We start from the raw sequence: 25,205 nt of genomic DNA, 5'->3' as shown, positions 1-25,205 counted from the left end.
TTAGGCTCTGCCAGCCATAGGGTCTCTGGTCAAAGTCTGCAGTGTGCAGTGTGAAAGCAGCCATAAACAGTACATAACAAAAGAGTGTGGCTGTGTGCCAATAAAACTTTATTTACAAATAGAGTCAGCTGACCAGATTTGGTCTCTGGCTGTAGTTTGCTGACACCTGATATAAGGCCTTGTACATCATTATATGGATTTTAGCATCTGCTTTGAGTGTGTTCAGCAACATATGGTTGGGGTAGGGGAGGCAGGGAAAACAAAAGGCGAATGGAGTAATCCAAGGACGGTGGTGCCTGGGGTTAGCTGATAAAAAGTAGTTAGGAATATTACCCAGCCATGAAGAAGAATGAATTGATGACATTTGCAGCAACATGGGTGGACCTAGAGATGATCATACTAAGTGAAGTAAGCCAGACAGAGAAAGACAAATATCGCAGGATATCACTTGTATGTGGAATCTAAAAAAAAAATTATATAAATGAACTTATATACAAAACAGAACAGACTCACAGACACAGAAAACAAACTTATGGTTACCAAAGGGGAAAGAGGGAGAGGGATAAATTAGGAGTTTGGGATTAGCAGATACACACTACAAGATAGATATATATACAAAATAGATAACCAACAAGGACCTACTGTATAGCACAGGTAACGAAATTCAATATTTTGTAATAATCTATAAGGGAAAAGAATCTGAAAAAAATATATATATGTATAACTGAATCACTTTGCTGTTCACCTGAAACTAACACAACATTGTATATCAACTATACTTCAATAAAAAATTTTAAAAAATGAAGTAGTCAGATTCTGGATACATTTAGAAGGTATAAGCAACAGAATTTGCTCATGGTAGAGAATGTAAGGTATGAGAAAATTCAAGGACTGCTCTTAGGTCTTTGGCCTATCACCTGGGAGGATGAAGGGAAAAGGTTTAGAGTTCAGTTTTAGATGTGTGTCTTTGTCCATTCAGGCTGCTACGACAAAATACCACAGATTGAGTGGCTTATAAACAATGGAATTTTATGTGCCACAGTTCTGGAGGCTAGAAGTCTGAGACAGGCTATCAGCATGGTTGGGTAAAGGCCCTCTTCTGGATCCCAGACTTCTCACCATGTCCTGACATGGTGTAGTGGAAGGAGCTAGGGAGCTCTGGGGGGGGGTGGGGTCTAAGGACACTAATCCCATTCATGAGGGCCCCAGACTCATGGCCTAAGCAGCTCCCAAAGGCTCCACCTCCTCACACAATCCCGATGGGCAGTAGGATTTCAACATATAAACCTGGGGAAGGGGAGAACACAAACATTCAGACCACAGCCACGTGTAAGTTTGAAATGCCAGTTAGACATTCTTGTGGCTAAAAGATACTTAAATTTATTAACTAAATCAGGCCAGGAAATATAAATTGGGGAGTCATCAGGGTCTATATGGTATTAATATACGGCACAAAGGAATGACTGTGGATAGAGAACTGAAAGGTCAGAAGGCTGGACACTCTGATAAGAACAGGAGGGAAGGTGAGGATGAGGCAGCAAAGGAGTCTGAGCTGCAACCAGAAAACAGGTGTGTGGTATGTGCTGAGGATCAGGGGGTGTCGGATGCAGCTAGAAGGAAAGTGAGGTGAGGTCTGCAAGCAGCCATAGATACAGCAATGTGGATGGCACTGTTACCTGACAGAAGCCAAAGCTGTGGAATGGTGATTGCAGAGGATTCTAGAAAGAGTGGGGAGACAGGAATTGGAGACAATGTGGGGACCCATTCAGTACCCTGGAGTTTGTGTGAAGATTATTTTTGTTTGTTTGTTTTTTGGTTTTTGCGGTACGCAGGCCTCTCACTGCCGTGGCCACTCCCGTTGCGGAGCACAGGCTCCGGATGCGCAGGCTCAGCGGCCATGGCTCACGGGCCCAGCTGCTCCGCGTTATGTGGGATCTTCCCGGACCGGGGCACGAACCCGTGTCCCCTGCATCGGCAGGCGGACTCTCAACCACTGCGCCACCAGGGAAGCCCATCACAGACTTTCTTATCTCCCATTTGCTCTTCTAGAAACCCATTTGCTCTTCTAGAAACCCATTTGCTTTTCCCTAACAGCCATTTCTACCCCCTTTCTTTTCCGTGCTAAATTAGGTGTATAAATCTCTAACTTTAACCACTTACCTAGCTGCTTCTTTTATAAACTACAATATGTATATGAATAATTTCTTCTGTTAATCTGTCTTTTGTCAGTTTAATTCACAGGCCCCTAGGGACTCAACCTAAGAGGGTAGAGGAAAAGTTTTTCCTCTCCAACAGCAGAAAGTATAGATGACTCTTTCAAGCAGTTTAGCAGTGAAGGAGAACAGACAGGTAGGGCAGAACTAAAGGGGGAAGTGGGGTTAAGAGTATTGTTATTTAACAAATTGTTGGAGAGGGTGTGGAGAGAAGGGAACCCTCCTACACTGTTGGTGGGAATGTAAGTTGGTGTAACCATTATGGAAAACAGTGTGGAGGTTCCTTAAAAAACTAGAGTTACGGGAATTCCTTGGTGGTCCAGTGGTTAGGACTCCACATTTCCACTGCAGGGGGCCCGGGTTTGATCCCTGGTCTGGGAACTAAGATCCTGCATGCCCCGCAGCATGGTCAAAAATCCCATAAGCTGCATGGGGCAGCCAAAAAAAATCAAAAAACAAACCCCCCAAAACAAAAAACAAACTAAATATTGGAACTTCCCTAGTGGCACAGTGGTTAAGAATCTGCCTGCCAATGCAGGGGACATGGGTTCAAGCCCTGGTCCAGGAAGATCTCACATGTCACAGAGCAACTAAGCCTGTGCGCCACAACTACTGAGCCTGAGCTCTAGAGCCTGCGAGCCACAACTACTGAGCTCACATGCCACAGCTACTGAAGCCCACACGCCTAGAGCCCATGCTCTGCAACAAGAGAAGCCACTGCAATGAGAAGCCCATGCACCACAATGAAGAGTAGCCCCCGCTCGACGCAACTAAAGAAAGCCCGTGCGCAGCAACGAGGACCCAACGCAGCCAAAAATAAATAAATAAATAAATTTATAAAAAATGAAAAACTAGAATTACCATGTGATCCAGCAATCCCACTCCTAGGTGTATATCCAGAGAAAACCATAATTTGAAAAGATACATGCACCCCAGCGTTCACAACAGGCAAGATATGGAAACAACCTAAGAATCCATTGATGGATGAATGGATAAAGAAGATGTGGTACGTATATACAATGGAATACTACTCAGCCATAAAAAAGAATGAAATAATGCCATTTGCAGCAACATGGATGGGTCTAGAGATTATCATACTAAGTGAAGTTAAGTCAGAAAGACAAATACTGTATGATATCACTTATATGTAGAATCTAAAATGTGACACAAATGAACTTATCTAAGAAACAGAAACAGACCCACAGATATAGAGAACAGACTTGTGGTTGCCTAGTGGGAGATGGGTGGGGGAGGGAAGGACTGGGGATGTGCGATTAGCAGATACAAACTACTATATATAGGATGGATAAATAACAAGGTCCTACTCTATAGCACAGGGAACTATAGTCAATATCCTGTGATAAACCATAATAGAAAAGCATATAAAAAAAGAATGTCTATATGTGTATAACTGGGTCACTTTGCTGTACAGCAGAGATTGGCACAGCATTGGAAATCAACTATACTTCAATAAAAAAATAAAATAGAATAGAATAAAAGAAAAGAAAAGAGAATACCGAAGACAGGAGTGGAGGGGTGTAGGGAGGCAGAGAGAGAGAGTGTGGTCTGGAAGGGGCAATGAGCAGCAAGGGCATCTAATCCATCCACCTCCAGGCCAAATGAAGACTGGGGGAAAAACAAAACAGAAAACTGCCACCATTTGAAAAAGCTGCTGAAGAAGCCATGTCCTCAGGGGAAAAAAAAAGACAGGGAGTATTACCAGAGAAAGAGATCATTTTATAAAGTTAAAAGGGTCAGTCATGAGGAAGACATAAAAATCATAAATCGTTGTTTCTAATAACAGGGTTTCAAAATACAGGAAGCAAAAACTGACACATCAAAGGAATAGACAAATGCACAATCATAGAGATTTTAATATCTTTCTCTAATTGGTAGAATTAGACCCCCCTTCCCCCGCAAAAGTAAGGATATAGAATAACTGAACAGAACTATCAAAGCTCTGGACTCATTGAAATACAGAGCTCTATGTGTACCTGTAGAGCACATATTTTTTCCTTTTCCCAGTGGTATAAGTTTAATAATTCTGAAACTGCTTCTTATATCATCTAGAAGCAAATGAATAAATATACTGAAGACAATGGGAGTAAGATTTCTTACTGTTGGAAAAGGTGTTACAAGTACGGAAAGAATGAAACTAGAATATAATGTGCTGTGGTACTGGATTAGAATTGGAGGTATTGATATGAACCCATGCATGAAATACATCACACACACACACACACACACACACACACACACACAGTTTCCCGGCTCTGTCTTTTTTTTTTTTTTTTTTTTTTTTTTTGGCATTACACGGGCCTCTCACTGTTGTGGCCTCTCCCGTTGCGGAGCACAGGCTCCGGACGCGCAGGCTCAGCGGCCATGGCTCATGGGCCCAGCCGCTCCGCGGCACGTGGGATCCTCCTGGACTGGGGCACGAACCCGTGTCCCCTGCATCGGCAGGCGGACTCTCAACCACTGCGCCACCAGGGAAGCCCCCGGCTCTGTCTTTTAATTGGACCTAGTAGCAACAGTAGCAGTGAGCATACCTAGCACCTAGACCTTTTGTTTCAAAATACCATTCTCCACTAAGAGGAGCCAGGGTTCCTTGGAGAAATGGCCAAATCCAGGAAAAGTACAGGATAAAGCCTGGGATGTTTTGTAGCACCACAAAGGAAGGAAGTGCTCAAAGAATGATGGGGACCTATCATGACCCAGGAATCACCTTGAAGGGCCTTCCACTGTAAAGTCAGGGACAATTGGAACATCAAAAGTGATAAGAAAGGATTATAAACATTAAATAATATAGAAACTTGAGTCTATACTGATATAAATAAATGAGAAGGGAAAGCTCTTCCTTGCAGTAGAATGTCAATAGATACAAAAGAAATGATGGGAGTTAGAAAATCATCAGTGGACACTCAAATTTGTGAGTGAAAGTTTGGTGAGGAGCAGGGTATTTACAGTATCTCCACTATAAATTACTAATTATTAAAAAGAAAAGATAACTTTATAGTGGGAAAGCCTGACATCACTTTAACAAACTAATCATTTTCCTCACCAGCTTCACTGGGACAAATGGATATCAAACCTCTGTTGATGAGATACTACAGACACATCACTGCTATGGTTTTCTTGCCAAAAATGCTAACCTGAATCTAATCATCAGAAAACAGACAAATCCAATTTTGAGGGACATTCTATAAAATAACTGGCCTGTATACTTGAAAAATGTTACAGTTAAGAAAGACAAATGCTCAGAAACTGTTCCAGATTACTAGAAGCTAGAGATGTAACAGCTAAATACGAGTGACCTTGGAATGACCCTGCACTGGGGAGCAGCACTATAAAGGATGTTATTGGGACAACTGACAAATTTGAATATGGACGGTGGATTGGATAACTGCACTGTGTCAATGTTAAATTTCCTGATTTTGGTGATTATACTGTGGTTATATATAAATGATTATTCTTATTCTTAGGAAATACATAATGATGTATTTAGAGGTAAAGGTCCATGATGTCTTCAACTTACTCTCAAACTGTTCAGAAAAAGAAAGAATAATAAAGCCAATGGGGCTAAATTTATTGGAATTTTCCTGGAACTTTAAAATATCAAAATTAAAAGCTAATTAAGGGACTTCCCTGGTGGCACAGTGGTTAAGAACCTGCTTGACAATGCAGGGGACATGGGTTTGAGCCCAGGTCCAGGAAGATCCCACATGTTGCAGAGCAGCTAAGCCTGTGCGCCACAACTACTGAGCCTGTGCTCTAGAGCCCGCAAGCCACAACTACTGAGCCTGCAAGCCGTAACTACTGAAGCCCGCACTCCTAGAGCCCGTGCTTCACAACAAGAGAAGCTACGGCAATGAGAAGCCCACACACCGCAACGAAGAGTAGCCCCTGCTTGCCGCAGCTAGAGAAAGCCCGCACACAGCAACGAAGACCCAACGCAGCCAAAAAAATTAATTAAAAAAAGCTAATTAAAAACGATACAGAAAATAAACACATAACAAAATGCTCAATCCCATTAGTAGAGAAACATAAATTAAAACCACACAGATTCATCGTATTATACCTACCAGAATAGCAAAAAAAAATTTTAATTCCCCCCAAGTGCTGACAAAGATATGATTAAGTGCAAATTTGTATGACTTTGAGAAACAATGCCACGTTATCTTTTGGACTTCCTAGCCAGCAATTCTAAAGTACCTTAGAGGCTAGAGCCTACACTAGCACTGTGATGTTCAAATGGGATTATTCATAATAGTGTAAAACTGGAAACAAATGTCTTCAAGAGAATGGTTAAATAAAACTGTAGTATGTTCATACAATACTATGCAGCAGTGAAAATGAATGAATAGGATTATGGATAAATTTGAGGGATGTCAACAAAGATAAAGCAACCTATCGATATAATATTCTATTTTCATAAAATTCACATATTAGGAAAATTAAACAATGCATTGACTATGGATATGTGACTATATGGTAAAATACAACAAATGCAAAGGAATGATAAATGTGAAATTCAGAACTGCGGTAATTCTTTACCTCTTTACACAGATGAGTGAAGCAGACAGTGCATTGTTTTGTTTTTAGGTAAAAGGTGATTTCACAGATGTTCTATTGTGCTTCTAATTTATATAGAAAATGAAATGTATGTAAATATTCTACCAGAATACACACTTCATAAAGTTAGGAACTGTTATCTGTTTCGTTCAGTTATAACCCTGGTACCTACAATAGTGTCTGGCACAAATCAAATATTTAGAATGAATATAATCTTTATATCAAATGTGATATTAAAGCAGCAAATGGATTGATATATCTCACCCAGATGTGGGGGGAAAATGTGGAGATAAGTGACTTTACTCTGCAAATATCAAACTTGGACAGATAAAAATGAATCATCGCTCCAGGATCAACATCTGATCCTGACAGATTATCATAAACAAATAATCATTACGAGTTTGGGATTAAAATATACACACTACTATATATAAAACAGATAACTAACAAGGACCTACTCTATAGCACAGGGAACTATACTCAGTATTTTGTAATAACCTATAATGGAAGAGAGTGTAAAAAAAGAATATATATATATATATATATATATATATATACACATATACGTAACTGAATCACTTCGCTGTACATCTGAAACCAACACAACACTGTAAATGAACTATATTCCAAGAAGTTAAAAAAATAATAATCAAGGGAAAGAGAACTAAGCTAGCCATGAGTGGGAACTGGAAAACTGTTTTTTGTTTTGTTTTGTTTAAATATTTATTTATTTATATGGCTGCATCAGGTCTTAGTTGTGGCACGCGGGATCTTCGGCTGCAGCATGTGGGATCTAGTTCCCTGACTGGGATCAAACCCGGGTCCCCTGTAGGGAGCGCGGAGTCTTAGCCACTGGACCACCAGGGAAGTCCCCAAACTGTTTTTAGGAAGAAAATAGCAACTCCTAGGGTCACTCCAATCACCACTAAAAATCCTGACACTTTCACTAAGGCTAGAGGGAGACCAGGTGGTTACTCCAACTGTTTTGTTTAGAAGACAAAGGCACAGTAGGGGAGAGAACTGTGTCCTGAATAAGACCTGAAACAAATGACAGTTCAGTACTGACTGGGGCACCCTGAGGGGCCAGCTTCTTTGTCAGCAGGACCGCAGATCACAAACCTCCAGGCTCCTGACGACTGTGACTGTCCCTTCGCTATTGCTTCAGCTTCAGCTTTGTTCTCATCCTCTACCCACATAAGGCTTAAGACATTTCTACCAAGAGCATAATGTGAGGGCTTCCCTGGTGGTGCAGTGGTTGAGAACCCGCCTGCCAGTGCAGGGGACACGGGTTCGATCCCTGGTCCGGGAAGATCCCACATGCCGTGGAGCAACTAAGCCCTTGCGCCACAACTACTAAGCCTGTACTCTAGAGCCCATGAGCCACAACTACTGAGCCCATGAGCCACAACTACTGAGCCCACGTGCCACAACTACTGAAGCCTGCGCGCCTAGAGCCCGTGCTCCACAACAAGAGAAGCCACAATGAGAAGCCTGTGCACCGCAACAAAGAGTAGCCCCCGCTCGCCACAACCAGAGAAAAAGCCTGTGCACAGCAACAAAGACCCAACGCCGCCAGAAACAATAAATAAATAAAATAAAATAATAAAATAAATTTTTTAAAAAAGCATAATGTGAGACCTGTCAGACAAAAGGTGGTCTTCCCTGGGTGGGAGGTTGAGACAGGGAGCACCCAGTGGTCGTGGAAGGCTCCAAGGACCGCCAGTCTGTCCTCCCAGCAAGCTCACCTCCTCTCACGGCCGAATCACCCCCATCCTCCTGCATCTGACGGGGACAAGACTCCCCGGCCTCCGCGAGCCTCTGCTCACATGACATGAGATCACTTCCTAAGGGGAAGAATGTAAGGCACACGCATGGAAATCCCACTGTTCTGTGAAAGGATGACAGGGCAGTGGGAGAAGAAAATCAAGGCCTCTTGAAGACACGTGAGGACCTCTGCTGTGGACAGCTGGCTGTGAGGGGGTTTCCAGCATGCAGGCCCGCCCCCTCACCAGCTGGGCCTGGGGTGGGCACACCGTGGGGAGGGTCTGGGAAGAGAGGTCCCGCCACATACCCAGATGAAGGTTTGCTCTTCTCAAATATCTCCATCCATGCAAAGAAAAGTTCTCAAAAATTTTATTACAAAAAAGAATGACAGAATATAAGCTTACATGTTACTATTTACATTATATGCAAAATCTATTACAGCTTTAATTTATGAACAGAAATATACTGTTTTTTCTTCTTTTTCTTCTCTGTTCTCTTTGCATCATTTATTTGCATTTTTACTTGATCTTGTAATTTAGAAAAGAATGCTTGTGATGATTTTAAGGCTTTGTCTTTACCTTCATCCTGCAATTAAAAAAATACAAGTTCACGTTGTAAGATGTGCTTAAAGATGAAAAAAACCAAATGATTAGAACAGGGCATCAAAGTATAAATATGAAAAAGAACTAGACAAGAACATGAAAACTTACATCAGTTAGTGCAGAGATATTATATACATTTTACGCTGCAACAATGGTCTCACAATGTCAGGTGACCGTGAGGACCCTGTATTAGAAAGCCGGCCAGTCCCCACGGCCTCTCCCGTCCCCTTCCCTCCACAGGTGGGCAGCGGTGGCTGGCTCGGCTACTCCGCCACCCGGATCACCTAAAGCTTGCCATCCGCTCCCCTTCCCCCTCCAGCAGCTTTCCTGCCCCATCCTCACCTTTAACAGTGAAGCTCTGCCTGTCTTGGTTAGCTGCTTTAACTTCTCGGAAGCTACTGCTTTGGTGTATTTCCCTGCTCGGTCTGGGTTGCTCTTTTCAAGAAGTCTTCTCCGCTTTTCTTTCTCCTTTATTTTCAAATGCTTTTGATATTTCTTTTTCCTCCTTTCTCGTTTCTTGTCTGTAGCTGTTTTCTCAGCAGCTGTTTTTGTATCTCCAGCTTTATTTTTCTCCTATTGAAAAACAACCACAAACACACTCATTCATCTAAACTAACAACTCAGGAAATTAGAAGAGAAGCAACTCTATGGAATGTGGCTGATGGGCTGTACACCGATGGCCAAGCGAGAAGCAGAGCATCCCTGCCTACACTCTGAAGGGCTCTGGTCACTCAGCTCTCTAAGACCCAGGATGCGTTCTCTGACGGCGACAGTTCAGTCCCAACACTCCTTCACAAAGGCAGCCTGGAGAGCAGGCGTGTCAGGCTGTCCCTCCTGGAGAAGCATGGAGACCCCAGCCGGGGCTGCAGTCACCTGCCCGCAGCAGCCCAGCTCTGAGCTGCTGGCAGCCATGGGGGGCTGACGGCAGGAAACCTAGCTGGTGAGGGTCCATTTCCTCCCTTTTCTCTTCTGCTGCCAGCCCAGCCTAGCAGAGGTGGCAGAGGCTCTGAAGGGGTGAGTGTGGGTGGAGCAAAGCAAATGAGCACAAAAAAGGAGGGCCGTGCTGCCAGGTGCCAGGAGGCCGAGGCCTCAGCAGAAGCCACCATTACTGTGCAAGGCGAGAGCTCCCACGCTCACAAGGCAGGGACAGCCTGCATGTGGTATGTCCAACTCCTCCCAAGATCCAAATGCTATTACTGATAAGCATTACATGGATACAACACAAAGGGGGAAATGCTGATTAATATCAAAGGATTGCTAAATATATGCAGTTTGTTTTAAACCTAACACCTAAGCTAACAACCTCAAACTTCTAATATTCAAACTGAATTATAACAATATACTGATGTTAGATATTTACAATTAGCTTTTACAATATTTCTCAATCTGTATCTCACAATAATACCTGATTACAGAAGACTTGTATTTGAAGATTCTATATTATTAATGTGATTACACTTGGAAACTGCTGAGCTACGTTAGAATAAAGACTACAAGCTCAAGGAAAACGAGCTTAAATGGAGATCTGACTAGAAACGACCAACTTATAGACAGAGATTTGAAGCTTCAACACTGGCTTCTCACCTTGACTTCCTCTGGGGCCAGGAGGGCTGCATCGCTGACACTCACTGGGGCGACCTCCTCCATGGTGACGGCTGGCAGATTCGACACAACTTTAATCTCTGGGACAGGCTAGAAAAGAGACAACACACTTAACAGGAAGTCAGAAGTGGTCCTCACATAAAATATTTAAATTGTGAACCTACTGAAATACATAATACATACAATACTTCATGGAGATTATTTCTATACTTTTTCAGGACCTGTCTGCCATATTCAAACCCACGTTCTTTCATCTGTTAGTAAATCATTTCCACCTGCCATGTAGGTGTATATTCTCAAACAATCCTATCCACCGTTTAACAGAATCTATTGGTGTCTGTAAGTGTTATCTTGCCTTTGGGTATAGGAAAAAAGCTCACTATAAGAAATACACGGAAAACGCTGCAAGGAAAGGTGCTTATTGGAACAACATGTCCCAGCAACTAAAAACAGATGTTATAAAGAGAAATATGAAATGATACTAAGTTGTTTTGGAAAATGAAGACAGTACTGAAATAAACACAACCTACAAATTATAAAAACAGGAGGAAAGAATGCAACACTAACTGAAGGGCCATTTGTTTGTCCTTTAGTTTTTTTATTCTTGAAAGAACTGCCCAAGGGATTCAGAAGTTACAATGGTTGCACCCCACTCACGGTAGTAAAAGGGCAATGGTCATGGAAGACTTACACTACTGCTCTGTACACTAGTCCTGCCCATCTTGACGCAGGGACAACGGGGTCCGCAGTGGAGTAAAGGATGAAGTGGGAAAGAGTAGGTGTCCTGAGCGAACACGAGACTGAGCCCCAGGAGACAGGGCTCTGTCCCAAAGCACAGTGCTGTCCACCTCACCAGCTCATTTCCTATCACAGTCCTGCCCACGTTCCAGTTAACGAGGCAGACATGCACCCCAGGATCCTTCATAAGGAACAAAAACAAGCCCTGAAGACAACAGGGTCCTGGACTCTAAATAAGAGAAGAATGTCAGAGTGTGAAAGAAATCATCTCTTCCCCTGGACCGCTGTTCATTTATTTATTGGGAGCACTGTATTCCATTCTACAATTTAAAGAGAAATATACAGAAAATGGAGACAACCCAAAAAATAACAGAAACTGATGACTGGTTAACAGTCATGGAGATGACTTGTGAAATACCAACCTGAATATGAAAAAAGCAATATCAAGAGGAAGCTAGACCAGAAATGACATTTCTGACAAGGAAAAAAATAAGAAAGGCTTTTATACTGTGGCCCAAGATTCCAAGGGATGTCTGAGGACTTCCCCATAGCCGGCTCCAGGCTGGTGTGAAAACACAGCCGCAAAAAAAAAAAACACAACTGTGGGCTTCCCTGGTGGTGCAGTGGTTGAGAGTCCACCTGCCGATGCAGGGGACATGCGTTCGTGCCCCGTTCCGGGAGGATCCCACGTGCCGCGGAGCGGCTGGGCCCGTGAGCCATGGCTGCTGAGCCTGCGCTCCACAATGGGAGAGGCCACAGCAGTGAGAGGCCCGCGTACCAGAAAAAAAAAAACAAAAAAACCCCACACAACTGTGGGGCTTGAAGATGAGTAGTGAGCAATGAACCATCCACTAATGAGTGCACCTGTGCCATGGGGCTATGAGGGAGAAGGGCAGAGACAGACGCGGGAAGAGGAGGTGTCAAACCTGAGACCCTACAGATGGAAGAGCCCGGAGGGAAGGAAGGAGACCAGGGTGGCCGGGGAGCAAACCACGGGGACCAGAGGGATGGGAAGGAGTCATGTCCCGTGGGGCCTTGTAAGCAGGGAAGGGATCGCATTCTCCACATGAGTAAGACCTTTCCACAGCAGGACCTGCTGGTCAAGAAGGTGGAGACATCCCTCTCCTCTCTTCACCTGCTCACTATACACGGTCAGACCAAGCACTCTGAGACTCTCAAGATGGGCCCCACCACCAAAAACGTACCATCATGTAAAGGACACCAAGATTAAACAAAAACAAAGAAGCAGGTGATGACCAAATACTCACATAGGAAAAGTTACCTGACCATCAAAGGATCGGAAAGGACCTCGGAGGTCACCACCTCCTCTGTACAGACAGAACGTTAGGCAATTTGCCTACGTCACGAAGCCACTGAGGGGCAGACAGACTCAGGTCTGACTCTGGACTAGCCCTTGATGCTCGACATCCCACTTCCAGACAACACAAGTGACCCCCGGGGGCACCAGGCGAGCAAGTACCAGGAGGCTGGTGCAGCATGTTCTGCAGGCTCACAGAAGTTGGTGAGCAGGAGGGAGCTGCGGAGCAGATGGGCACTGAGCTGTCCGGGCGGGAGTCGCAGAGGCAGAGGGGGAACAGCACGCAGTGCGGAGAGCAAGGGCCCAGGAGTTAGGGCTCACCTCCCGCCCCGAAGCCTTGCTGTCCTCATCTGCAAAGTGGAAGGAGTAGTATCTGCCTCAGGTTCTGTGGGGTAAGAGTTAGTGGACATGACGGACCTAATCTGACAGGTGGCAGGTGCTCAATAACCGCCAGGTACAGACACCACACACGCTCCCAAGACCATCACACAAGCAACCAGAGACCAGACAAGGAAGAAGGGTGGGAACTGAGGAGACCCTGTGGCTAAGGTCAAGGGTCTGGCAGGGACCAGCAGGGTAGAGCCAGAACTGTCATGGGACCAGACACGAGCCTTCCTCATGGGAGGCCCTGCCTGTAATTTATGGGGAATTCCCGCAGGTTTGTATCCTGAAACCAAATAAAGCACGAGTCTCACAAAAGCTCAAAGAGGAATTACAATCACATCTGCTCTGTCTGTTCACTGAGATGTAAACACACTTACCGGCTTAGGGATGAAATGGAAGTTGGAGAGGGCATCCAATTTTAAGAAGAGGGAATCCATCATCTTCTGAATTTCTACGTGCTCTGGATTTTCTTCCTCTGCTGATTTTTGCTTAGGAAATAAGTTCAATGTTATCAGACTAAGCAGCGTCACAGGCATCATAGGACAAAACACTCAAGGCCGATAAGGGTATCACCAGTTTCTCGTCGCCAGGCTTCAGCTCCAAAGAAACATTCCAAGGCAAGATCGAAGTCACCAATACCAGGGCGGCACTAGCACCCACCCAAGAAGAAACAGGACGTGCACTTGAGAAGCTGTCGCAACTGTATCACTAACATTTAGAACGTACAGTTTAGTTCCCTTGATGTTTACTTCTGTCAGTAACTAAACTACTCCCACTAGGATGGCTATTTAAAAAGAAACAAAACAGAAAATAAAAAGTATTGGCCAGGTTGTGGAAGGACCGGAACCCTTAGGCAGTGTGGTGGGAACGTAAGATGGTGCAGGCACAGTGGAAACGAGTCTGGCAGTGCCTCCAAAAGTTACACAGAGAATCACCATAGGAGCAGCAATTCCACTTTTAGGTACATGCCCAGGGGAATTAAAGCAGGTACTCAAACAAGTACATGGACACACATGTGCATAGCTGCATTATTCACGAAAGGCAGAAACAGCCCAAATGCTCATCAACCGGTGACTGGATCAGTAAATCGTGGTACACACACAACAGAATACTATTCAGCTATAAAAAAGGGGACAAATTACAGACACGTCACAATCCTGAAACATTAAGCTAAATAAAAGGCATCAGACACAAAAGGTCACAGGTTGTATGACTCCATTTACATGAAATATCTAGAGTAAGTAAATCCACAGGGAATGAATGCAGATTGGTGGCTGTCAGGGGAGGGGTGACGAAAATGTTTTTGAATTAGATACAGGTAGTGGTTGCACGACACCATGAATGCCCCTGAACTGCTCTCTTTAAAATGGTTAATTTGTTATGTGAATCTCAACTCAATTAAAAACAAGAAACAAAGCAAAAAACAAAACTAAGGAGTTAATGAAGATTTTGTAAAATTATCCAAATATTCATTTGGATTGCAGGGACAAACGTATATGTAATTTGTTAAAGATTTTTCTGATTAAATCACATTGGAAAAAATTGACAGCAGTTTTCATTCCACTAAGAAAAGGTAAATTTCACACTTCTCTTTCCCCATGCCCCAAATGCTATTCTAAGAAGCCAAAAGTTTTTGTTTGGTTACTTATTGATGAACCCATGAAAAACCACTATCACCACTACCACTCATCACTGGGAAGCAACTGGCTCTTTACCCCGGTTGCCCTAATGCCACAGCACACTCAGGTCTGTGTGTCCAGTGTCTGTCAGTGCCCCCTTCCAGCCATGCCCAAGCACATACTACTGCTTTTTACTCCTTAAACTTAACACCTGTTTTAAAATCCTAACCACGTCCTTTGCCCTCATCCCAGGTTGTACCTGTGAAACAATGCATCTGACATCCAGCATCTTCCTGACACACACAGATCTAAGGGTTAAGGTTCATTCACATGCTGTTTATCAGCACTCTGCTTATTACCTCCAGGGTAGCTGCTAAACTTCAGGAAATTCAGATCATCCTTCCTTGCCAGACTAACTCTTAATGGAATGAATGAGGCTAGGATTAGCCTAAATTGAGTCCACACTCAAAAACTTGTGAACTGGCTGCTGATGTCCAAGACAGAAATAAAATTAACATTTAAAGACCTGATACGAGCTACATAATTTCATTTTTACCTCTCATGGTTACCAAATACTTTCTGTATTTACTGAATCTCCTCATAGTAGCTGGATTTTCACTAAGCATTGACTGAAGTTGTACACATCTCCCTTCAACTACCACCCTGGGCGGCAAGGCAGCCGGGAAAAATTTTAATTCAAATCCTTCCAGTTCTTCAGCTTCACAGTGGCATTAGGGCCCTATCTGCTGTTGCTGCCTAAGTGGCATTAATTAACACAATCTGGATGGAATCTTAAATGCTCTTGCAGGATAAAAATGCCACTTCATCCCCAGGCACATACTGACCACATTCCCAGCAAATCAAATGTGAAGGAATAATTCCATTTGTCATATTGGGAATACAACATTTTTGGAAATATGACTTTGTCCTATTTAACTAAAAGTATTTTTTAACACTCTAAGTAAAAAGAAACAACAACCAAAAACTCACCAGACCTAAATACATGAAGGAATTCACAAATAATCTTATAAAATTTAACAACTTCTAAAGTACAAATGAGAAATGGTTTCTAAATTGTAGCATAATTGCTGAAAAGTTAATAATTAGCTGTGAAAGTATCAGGTGACCAATGAGTAACTGCAAAAAAAATCCCCTCTGCCCCTGACACTCAGTGGGAACACTGCAGCCCCTCTATTCCTAGCATGCTCTGTCTCACACTAAACAAGGTGACCCCAAAGTTCAAGACTTCGGTATTTCACACATTTCGACGAGCAGGTAGAACCTGCAGAGGTGGCTCTCCACCTCTCCTCCCTGAATGACAACGGCTTCGCCTTAGCAGTGTCCTTACCTGGTTGAGTTTGATGTACTCCTGTTCATAAATTTCAGCAAGGCTCAACTTACTCTTCTCATGGTCCAGTGTTAAACGCTTTTTATACTCATATGCATCCTCTTTAGGTTTTTCTTTACGTACGACATCATCCCAAGCCTAAAATATGAAAGACACACAGAACACAAACTGACAGATAAAATCGGTAACTTCTTTCTAGGCTCCCTTAAGAATCTTCCTCTGGAGGGACTTCCCTGGTGGTGCAGTGGTTAAGAATCCGCCTGCCAGGACACAGGTTCGACCCCTGGTCAGGGAAGATCCCACATGCTGCGGATCAACTAAGCCCGTGTGCCACAACTACTGAGCCCACACTCTAGAGCCCGCAAGCCACAACTACTGAGCCCATGCGCCCAAACTACTGAAGCCCGCGGGCTTAGAGCCTGTGCTCCACAACAAGAGAAGCCACCGCAATGAAGAGTAGCCCCAGCTGGCCGCAACTAGAGAAAACATGCGTGCAGCAACGAAGACCCAACACAGCCAAAAATAAATAAATAAATAATAAAATAAAATAAATTTTAAAAAAAAGAATCCGCCTGCCAATACAGGGGACATGGGTTCGATCCCTGGTCTGGGAAGAACCCACATGCCACAGAGCAACTAAGCCCGTGCGCCACAAGTACTGAAGCCCACACGCCTAGAGCCTGTGCTCCACAACAAGAGAAGCCACCACAGTGAGAAGCCCGTGCGCTGCAACAAAGACCCAACGCAGCCAAAAATAAATAAATTAATTTTTTTTTTAAAAAAGAATCCTCTGCTGGAATATTATCTTTCCAGAGTAAGCAAAAGCAAACTGCAGCAAAAAGGAAATCATTTTCACCATTTGAAATGACTACTCAAGTCACAGGAAGTATTATGCAGAAAGGGCATCACTCAAGTACCCTTTTTTGTTTTAAACACGTCTCTCTCCTGGTTACCAACTTGAACTCCACAATTCCTTATCGTGGTTTGCTCAACAGTTAAGACAAGAGTTTGCTTCATTTCAACTTTAAAGATTTTCTGCATATAGTACCCATCTTTCAAACCCTTCCTATTTTAAACAAACAAACACATGTTATAAAGCCATCTCGGGACTTCCGTTGTGGTCCAGTGGTTAAGACCCCTTGCTCCCAGTGCAGGGGGCCCGGGCTCGATCCCTGTTTAGGGAACTAGATCCTGCATGCCACAACTAAGACCCAATGCAGCCAAATAAATAAATAAATAGTAAAAAAAAAAAAAAAAAAAAAAAAAAAAAAGGCCATCTCTTGGTGCACGTGTCATGTACCCAAGTTTTACTCTAAGTTTACAAAATAAGATCAAGTTTTAAACAAAAACTCTTTGGTCACCCCATTCTCCTCAGGCACGACACCCGTCTTTGTTGTGTGACGGCAGTGCCTCACACAACAAAGGGCAAGGACACTTCTGGTGTAGACTTAGGGCTTTTAAATGAAGAACTGATAGAACAAATATTCTATGAAAATAAAGTGTTATTCCTACTCCCAAAATATTCTTACATATTTCTAAACATTTCAGTGAATTTTGAATTAAGTTAAATTTCATTGTTACTGACCTGATCTTTTATCCTCTGCTTAATGATATCTTCTAGTTGAACAGTGGTTTCCTCTGTGATCACAGGTGCTAAAGGAAACAGGACATGTGCTCATTAGGTATATAGAAACTAAGCAGTGGTTCGAAAAGGGTGGTCCTTGAACCGCAGCATCACCCCCATCTGGGAACGTGTTAGAAATGCGAATTCTTGGGCCCACCCCACACCTCCTAAATCAGAAAGTGAGGAAGAAAAAGGGATACCTCTGTGTGTTTTAACTAGCCTTTCTGATGCTCCCTGCAATTTGAGAACCACAAAACTACAAAATACATATGGTAGCAAATGCTAACACTTTTAACCCATGCACCTGGGGACTTGCCCCCTCTTTTCCATTCTCTAGCACTAAATAAAATAGAAATTCATTTTGACTTAACGGGTACAAGAAAGAATTCAATGAGATAATCAGGGTTCTGGCTGGAATCACAATTTAATCACTGGACAATGACAGCAGGCACTGTAAGCAGATCACTAGCAGGACTGATTATGGACTATACATTAGGCATCGCTAGTATAGTAGTAATTCTTGGGTGGATTAATGGTATTGTGGCTGTACAGGGGAATGTCTTAGTTCTTAGAAAAAAATAAAAGTACTCAGGACTAAAGTGTCATGATATTGGCTACTTACTTTCAAATGACTCGGGGAAAAAAGTGCACACACACAGTCACACACATAAATGGGGGGAGAAAGCCAAATATAGCCAAAACTTAACAACTGTTGAATCCAGCTGAATGGCATACATATGTCCACTGTACTATTTTTTCAACTTTTCTATATGTTTACAAGTTTTTAAAATAAAAAGTTTGGGGAAAAGAAATATTACTTCAAATCTATGAGAACCATAGAAAAGGCACAGACACGAACAGCTGCAGGAGCCCGGTGGCCACACGCACCCATACGGATGGCGTGGTCAAAGTGCAGGGTCTCTTCTAGGAGGCTGTTCTCAGGCCGCTTCTGTGCTGTCACTTCCCCTTGAAGTTGCCAAGGTTTCTTTTCCAACAACTGTTTTTCCAAAGATGCAATTTTTTCATTCATCTAAGAGACAAAAAGAGTTACTACGTGTTTAGGGAAGAAAACTAGACTTACAGTTGAGTAAAAGCAACTAATATTTTTAATAGTGGGAGAGCAAGAAAGGTACTGTTCCTGAACACAATTCTGTTTTGTCCTTGCCATCTTTTAATGATGCCAGTAGTGACCTCCTATTCCCGTCCCCTGCGGTGGGATGAGGAGAGGTGGATGACCTCTTTCCCCCACTGATTTGGAATGCCATGTTTATAATTTACTTACTTCTCCCAGCAGCATTTGGGTATATTTCTGGGCTCTGTTCTAGTCAAACGACCTATTTATTCACAAGCCACTATCAATTTTAATTATCAGAGCATTCCAAGACTAAGTAATTTTTTATTAGAACATCAATATTTGATGGAGCCTGACCCTCCTGACTCCACACCCACAATCCAAATTATGTCTTACTTCTGAAAAGGTGGCATCTATAATGACCTCACAGTGTATAAAATGCCAGCCTTTTCAGCTACCTTACTGAATTATTGTTCCTAATAGCTTTTCAATTCATCTGCTTGGTTTTTCTAGTATTCTCTGCAAATATTAATGCTTTCACTTCAGTTTTTCTCACCTCTTATCATTTTCTTTTGTAGCTGTCCTGGCTAAATAACACTTCTACAAGAATCTTAAGTAACAGTGGAAATAGTAATAGTGGTAGTGGGAATAGTCTTATTCTTGATTTTAAAGGGATGTTTCTAGAATTCTCCCATTAAGCATGATGGCATCTTTTGGCTAGATGTGTTTGTATTTCACTGGAAGTTAAAAAAAAAAATTAGGAATGGATATTGAATTTTATTAAATGTCATTTTTGACATATACGGAGGTGACCATATGGTTTTTCTCCTTAACCTGTTCTCCTAACAAGTATTAAATTAATAGATTCCCTAATCCTGAATCAAGAGGATGAGGCCCACTTGGTTGTGGCAGCATTATTCTTTCATTGAGCTATTTTGGATTTTTGCATCAATATTCATAAGTGAGACTGTGTGTGTTTTAATGTTACCTTTATCAGGTTTGGGTATTCATGTTACAATAGCTTCACAAGAAAAGTTTGGAAGCTTTACTCTTTATATGTAGGAACTGATCAAACAGCACTAAATTATCTACTTCTTGAAGGTTTGATATAATTCCCCAGTAAAACTAAACCTGCTTCTCTTTTTTTTTTTTTTTGCAGGGGTGTGGGGAGGGAAGGACACTAACTCAAGAACAAAGTTCATATTTTCTTTCCATTTTTTTTTTCTTAAGACTTTTTCTTCTGGGAACAATCTGACCATCATGTGTTTAACTCAGATTCTCTTTTTTTCTTGGCTGCACCATGCAGCATGTGGGATCTTAGTTCCCCAACCAGGGATCAAACCCGCAACCCCTGCAGTGGAACTGTGGAGTCTTAACTGCTGGACCACGACGGAAGTCCCCCCAGATTCTCTTTTTAAAATGATTCTTTTGATATCCTTGGTATCTTTGGTTATTTGCCTAGTCTCACTTCGAACTGTGTGATCTAATTTTAAGATAGTTAAATGATAAAAGCCAAATATTTGGAGTCAGGCTGTACCTATTATTTTCAAATAACACTTTGTTTGTCTGAAATTGTCACAAGGAAATAATTTTTATCGACTCTGGAAGATGTGTTTGAGATGGTATTAGTTAAAATTCTGGCTACCTGGCAACTCGCAGAAGCCATCTGAGATAGGCAGTATCCTTAAAAGCAGGTGAACCAGTTACCAGGAGAGGCTCACAGGACAGCTAGTTAGGAAAAACATGCCCCAGGTATAAAGACAGCACGGAGAAAGAAAAGAAACAAGTTTTACAGACGGGCCCCAGATTGAAAGCCATAGCTTGGGAAAGGCAGCATTGATTTTTGCAAATTAGTTGCTTCCCCTTCCCACATCTCTATACAGGGTGCTACAGAAAGCGGCTGCAAGTTGTTTTTTTTTTTTTAAGGACAGTTAAGTGTTCCACCAAAAAAAACACAAAAAACAAAACAGGGTAGATTAGTTAGTAGTCTGTGATTTCCACAGTCATGTCAAGCATATGAAAAAATTCCTTAAAATTCCTAATTATTACCTTTTCCTGTCTTATTTCAAAAGAGGATTTGACTTCATCAGAGTCTTTCTGTACATTTAAGACATTTGTATCTTCAGTTTCCTCATCATCTGGCAAAGCAAAGGTCACTCTTTTCAAGGTTTCTTTGTGTTGTTTACTGTCTCCACTTTCTTCAAGGTCATTATCTTCATCCCTGTAAGACCAAAACACTTATGAAAGGAAACACACCACTTTGTTAGAAAAACAAAAAGAAACAAACTTAGTAATTTAAGTTCTTCTTTTGTAGACTTAATGCAATTAAATATTCAGAACTTCTATAGTCATTCAGTTACTAAGGAACAGAAGGAATTATTTAGGTGAAACAGAACGAAGTGTCCAATATATAGAAAACAAATTTTTCATCAATCTATAATACAAACTTATCTCACCAAAGTAACAACAGGGTATTTTTACTGACACAAAAAAACAAATCAGAGCTCCTGGTAAGAAGGGTTTGCATGCTAGTGCCAGTGACGCTTAACTGCACTAGATCATCTCTGACGTCCCTTCAAATTTGGAGACTTTCCTCTGGCTATCCTGAGGTTCTCTGATCTTAGAGAATCTACTCTCTGATCTTAGAGAATCCCAATTCTTAGGACAATCACAGCTGACAACCAGGAGTACACAAATAGGATGGGGTACCTCCAGCTTACAGTGTAAAGGATTCAAAATACTCACATCTCAGAAAAGCTTTCTTCTCCTTCTTCAGCAATTTCTTCCTCTTCACTTGAAGCCAGTTCATCACCATCATCATGGACACTTGCTATGTCTCCATCACTTTCAACTGGATCAAAGAAATCTTTGTATTTCAGGTTTCTGGAACTTTTACCTGACTAAAACATAAATACTTTTAAGACCTTAAATCAAGAATAGAAAAATACATTAAATCATGCATAAATGTGTATGCATACTGTACAGGGGAAATTGGCAACTAAAAACACTACCATAAACCGTAAGAAAGAACTATTAGACCACAACAAACTGAATGGCAGTATAGATTGATTTATGACTGATTAGATAGAGCACGATATTCTTTTCTCTAAATCTTCTAACTACAATTATTTCCAAAATATCCCTGCCTAAATAAAGTATACAAATGCCTTCCTTTCACTCTTATTTCTAGTGTTTGATGAAAATCCATGTTTGAGGGAAAATTCTGAATCTCTCTAACATGTGTGACTGTGGTTCTGAAGCTACAAAACAAGTGTTCTGTGATAAGGAGACAATGGCTCTGGTTTAATTTTTCCAGTCTTTCTTTTTCAACTGATCTAAATATTTCACTTAAGCCCTGGTGAGTTTTGAAGTATTTTAAACCTCTTCTGGAGAAACAGAACCCCATCTAATTTGAGGAGGCAGAAAGAATGCTCTGTCCTCTCCCAAAACTTTACCTTAAGATCCTGACTTCCAAACAGTCCTCCGTCTTCATCGGAATCGACATCTTCAAAAAAATCAATATCCTCCTCATCTTCATCACCTTTTTGTTCCTCTTCCTTTTCTATGTTTTCTAAAAAGCTCTCCATTTCAGACAGTTTGAAGAATTTATCATCTACTATGGACTTTTCTGTTGGTTTCCTAGGCACTTTGTTTTGCACCTTGCTCTGCTGTTCCAATTTGCTGATATCAAAGTCAAGATCAGAGTCCTCATCACTGAAATCTGGGCTTTTCCTCAGATCCAATTTGCTTGAGTTTATAGCTCTCTCATCCTCTTCAGGATCATCACCACTCAGGTCTGACACTTTCTCTTCCTCCTCTTCCAAATCTTGTTCTAGGTCCTCCTCACCACCGGCCTCCATCTCTGAGGCATCCTCTTCACACTCTTGCACCTCATTCTCTGAGAGAAGACTGATGTCTTCATCTGTAATGGCTTCACTAACTGCATTCTGGAAGTACTGTAAAATTGGTTCATTCTGCAATTCCAGTTGTTGCCAAATCTGCTCATCATCAAAATTATTTATCATCAGTCTTTGTAAAGGACTTCCACGTTTCCTGTCATTCTCCAGTATTTTATTAAAGTCATAAAGTACTTTTGTTAAAGAAGTAAACTTTGATGCCAGTTCATCTTGAATGCTATTAAGGGGACAAGGAGGAGTTAAATTAGATTTATAATTATAGGTAACAATTTCACAGCACTCAGAATTTTTTTAAAAAGCCCAACTCTTGGGCAAAATCAAATTTTAAAAAAACTGAAGTATGGCTGATTTACAATATTATATTAGTTTCAGTGATTACTTATTATACTCCATTAAAAGTTATTTCAAGATAATGGCCAAGACAATTCCATTGCTATACAATATATTCTTGTTGCTTATCTATTTTATGCATAGTGGTTGGTATTTCTGAATCCCACACCCCTAACTTGCTCCCCCGCACAACTGGTAACTACCATTTTGTTTTCTATATCTGTGAGTCTGTTTCTGTTCTGCTATATAAATTCATTTGTATTACTTTTTAGATCCCACATGTAAGTGATAACACACAGTATTTGTCTTCCTCTGTCTGTCTGACTGACTTCACCAAGCATAATATTCTCTAGGTCCATCCACGTTGCTGCACATGAAATGTCAATTTTAAGTATGTATAGATTCTGGCCCCCAACAGTGTATTATCTTGCCAAAGAACCACATTAGTATATAAAAGGTGTCAACCAAGTATCTGTGAATCTGCTATCTGGATTTCAGACAGGGAAACCGTGCCAGATCTATTTGCCTAAAGATAGAGAGTGAATCTTAACCTTAAATTCTCAACTCTGCTAGATTACAGGCCACTCCATTCAGTCAGCCCATAGTCAACACTTGCTTTGGTAAGAAGGGTCAGAGAATACCTCTCTGAGGATGTGACATCTGAGATGATACCTATTTATAAGGAGACAGTCTTACAAAGCTGTGAAAACATGTACTCCAGGCAGAAGAAACAGCAAGAACAAATTTCCTAAGAGAAACGCACTAGGTGAGTTTGAGGAGCAGAAAAATGATTTAAATTTATGCTTTGGAAAGAAGCCTGTCGAGGAGAAGGAATGAAATTAGTGTGATCAGGAGGCTGATGCAGGCATCCGGGCAAAGGATGCAGAACTGCGCTGGGATTACAGCTGTGAATACGGTGAGAAATAATCAAATTCAGGATAGTATAGTTCCGAGAACTGACAGGATTTGCTAATAACTGGATGTAGAATTGAGAAAAAGGGAGACATCAAGGAAGTAGCTTAGTTTCGTGTCTGAAGGACTGGAAAGACAGAGGTGCTGCTCACTGTGACAAGGAAGGCAGGTGGCGAGCATGGGGAAAGGATCTCAGGGAGGGCAGAGGACAGGGAGCAAACAGAACCAACAGTTCATTTTGGATATACTAAATCTGCGATGCTTAGAGTGTATGGCTGTAGTTTCTGTGAGCCTCAAGGTCGGGTTTCAAATATAAATCTGAGAGCCATTTCCTAGATCTTTTCACAGTCTTTGAACAAAATACCACAAGCTCGTGCTGGGGAGACGAAAGACAGCCTTAACTCTCGAGAAGCTCAAGTCGTGGGGTAGATAGATAAGCGACAAGTTAATACTTTCAATTAAGTCTGATGAGTAAGTAAGCACTGGGTGCTCTGGGAGCACATGGAGAAAAGCAATCCACCCGGTGCGTCTGGCGGGGGCGGGGCGGCAACTGAGGCCTCGAAACAGTAATAACCCAGTTAGTTTGATTTCAACAGCACACGACTGGGAGATCCACACTACACAGCTCTTAACCATCTAAAAAAGTATGATAGGCTAGGGGAGCGTAAACTACCTGAAATCTGAGGAAAAGGGAGCTCCCCTTCCCTTTGCCTTCCCCCTACTCTGGAACTTGCCGGGGGTCCGCAGCCCGCGCCCATGCGAGTCCTGAGCTGCACCAGAGCCCGGGCTCCGAGCACTTACGTGAGGAAGCATTCCGGGCGGTCGGTGGCTTTACCGACCTCCCTCAGGCACCGCTCCAGGGTCCGCCGACGCCACACCCGCGGGGCCATGGCTGACTGCCGCTCCGAACACAGCGCCGCATGCACAGGAGGAGAGCCGCCCGGAAACCACGCCACAAAGACGCGCCCCGCCCAACTACAGCCGCTAGCCGAAGGTTCCGCGGCAAACAGGTTCCGGATCCACCCCCAGCCACAGCCAATGGCAGCCCGAGAACTTTCACCAAGGGGTGCGGGGGGCGGCCGAAGGGGGCGGGGCAGGAAACCGAAAATCGCCATTGGTCAGCTCGATGAACTTTCTCCAAACTTTTTGTTTTATATTTCTGAGGGGCCCACAGGAGGTGTCGCGTCCTC

The 25,205-nt window shown here is 42.4% G+C and overlaps 1 protein-coding gene across 1 annotated transcript; it reads right to left on the bottom strand.

Annotated features, from left to right (window-relative positions):
- Positions 1 to 8,901: 8,901 nt before the first annotated feature.
- On the bottom strand, positions 8,902 to 24,948 carry MPHOSPH10 (M-phase phosphoprotein 10). The gene is made up of 11 exons (XM_030878410.2): positions 24,817 to 24,948; positions 22,312 to 22,990; positions 21,602 to 21,756; positions 20,906 to 21,077; positions 18,673 to 18,814; positions 17,746 to 17,813; positions 16,161 to 16,298; positions 13,571 to 13,681; positions 10,736 to 10,843; positions 9,494 to 9,724; positions 8,902 to 9,134 (listed from the first exon to the last, which is right to left on the bottom strand). The coding sequence occupies exons 1-11, from the start codon at positions 24,903 to 24,905 to the stop codon at positions 8,985 to 8,987; spliced, it is 2,043 nt and encodes a 680-aa protein (XP_030734270.1). The 5' UTR covers positions 24,906 to 24,948; the 3' UTR covers positions 8,902 to 8,984.
- Positions 24,949 to 25,205: the final 257 nt, after the last annotated feature.

This window comes from Globicephala melas, chromosome 2, assembly GCF_963455315.2.
Source record: "Globicephala melas chromosome 2, mGloMel1.2, whole genome shotgun sequence".
Taxonomy (NCBI): Eukaryota; Metazoa; Chordata; class Mammalia; order Artiodactyla; family Delphinidae; genus Globicephala; species Globicephala melas.
This window is presented reverse-complemented; position numbering and strand designations above follow the sequence as displayed.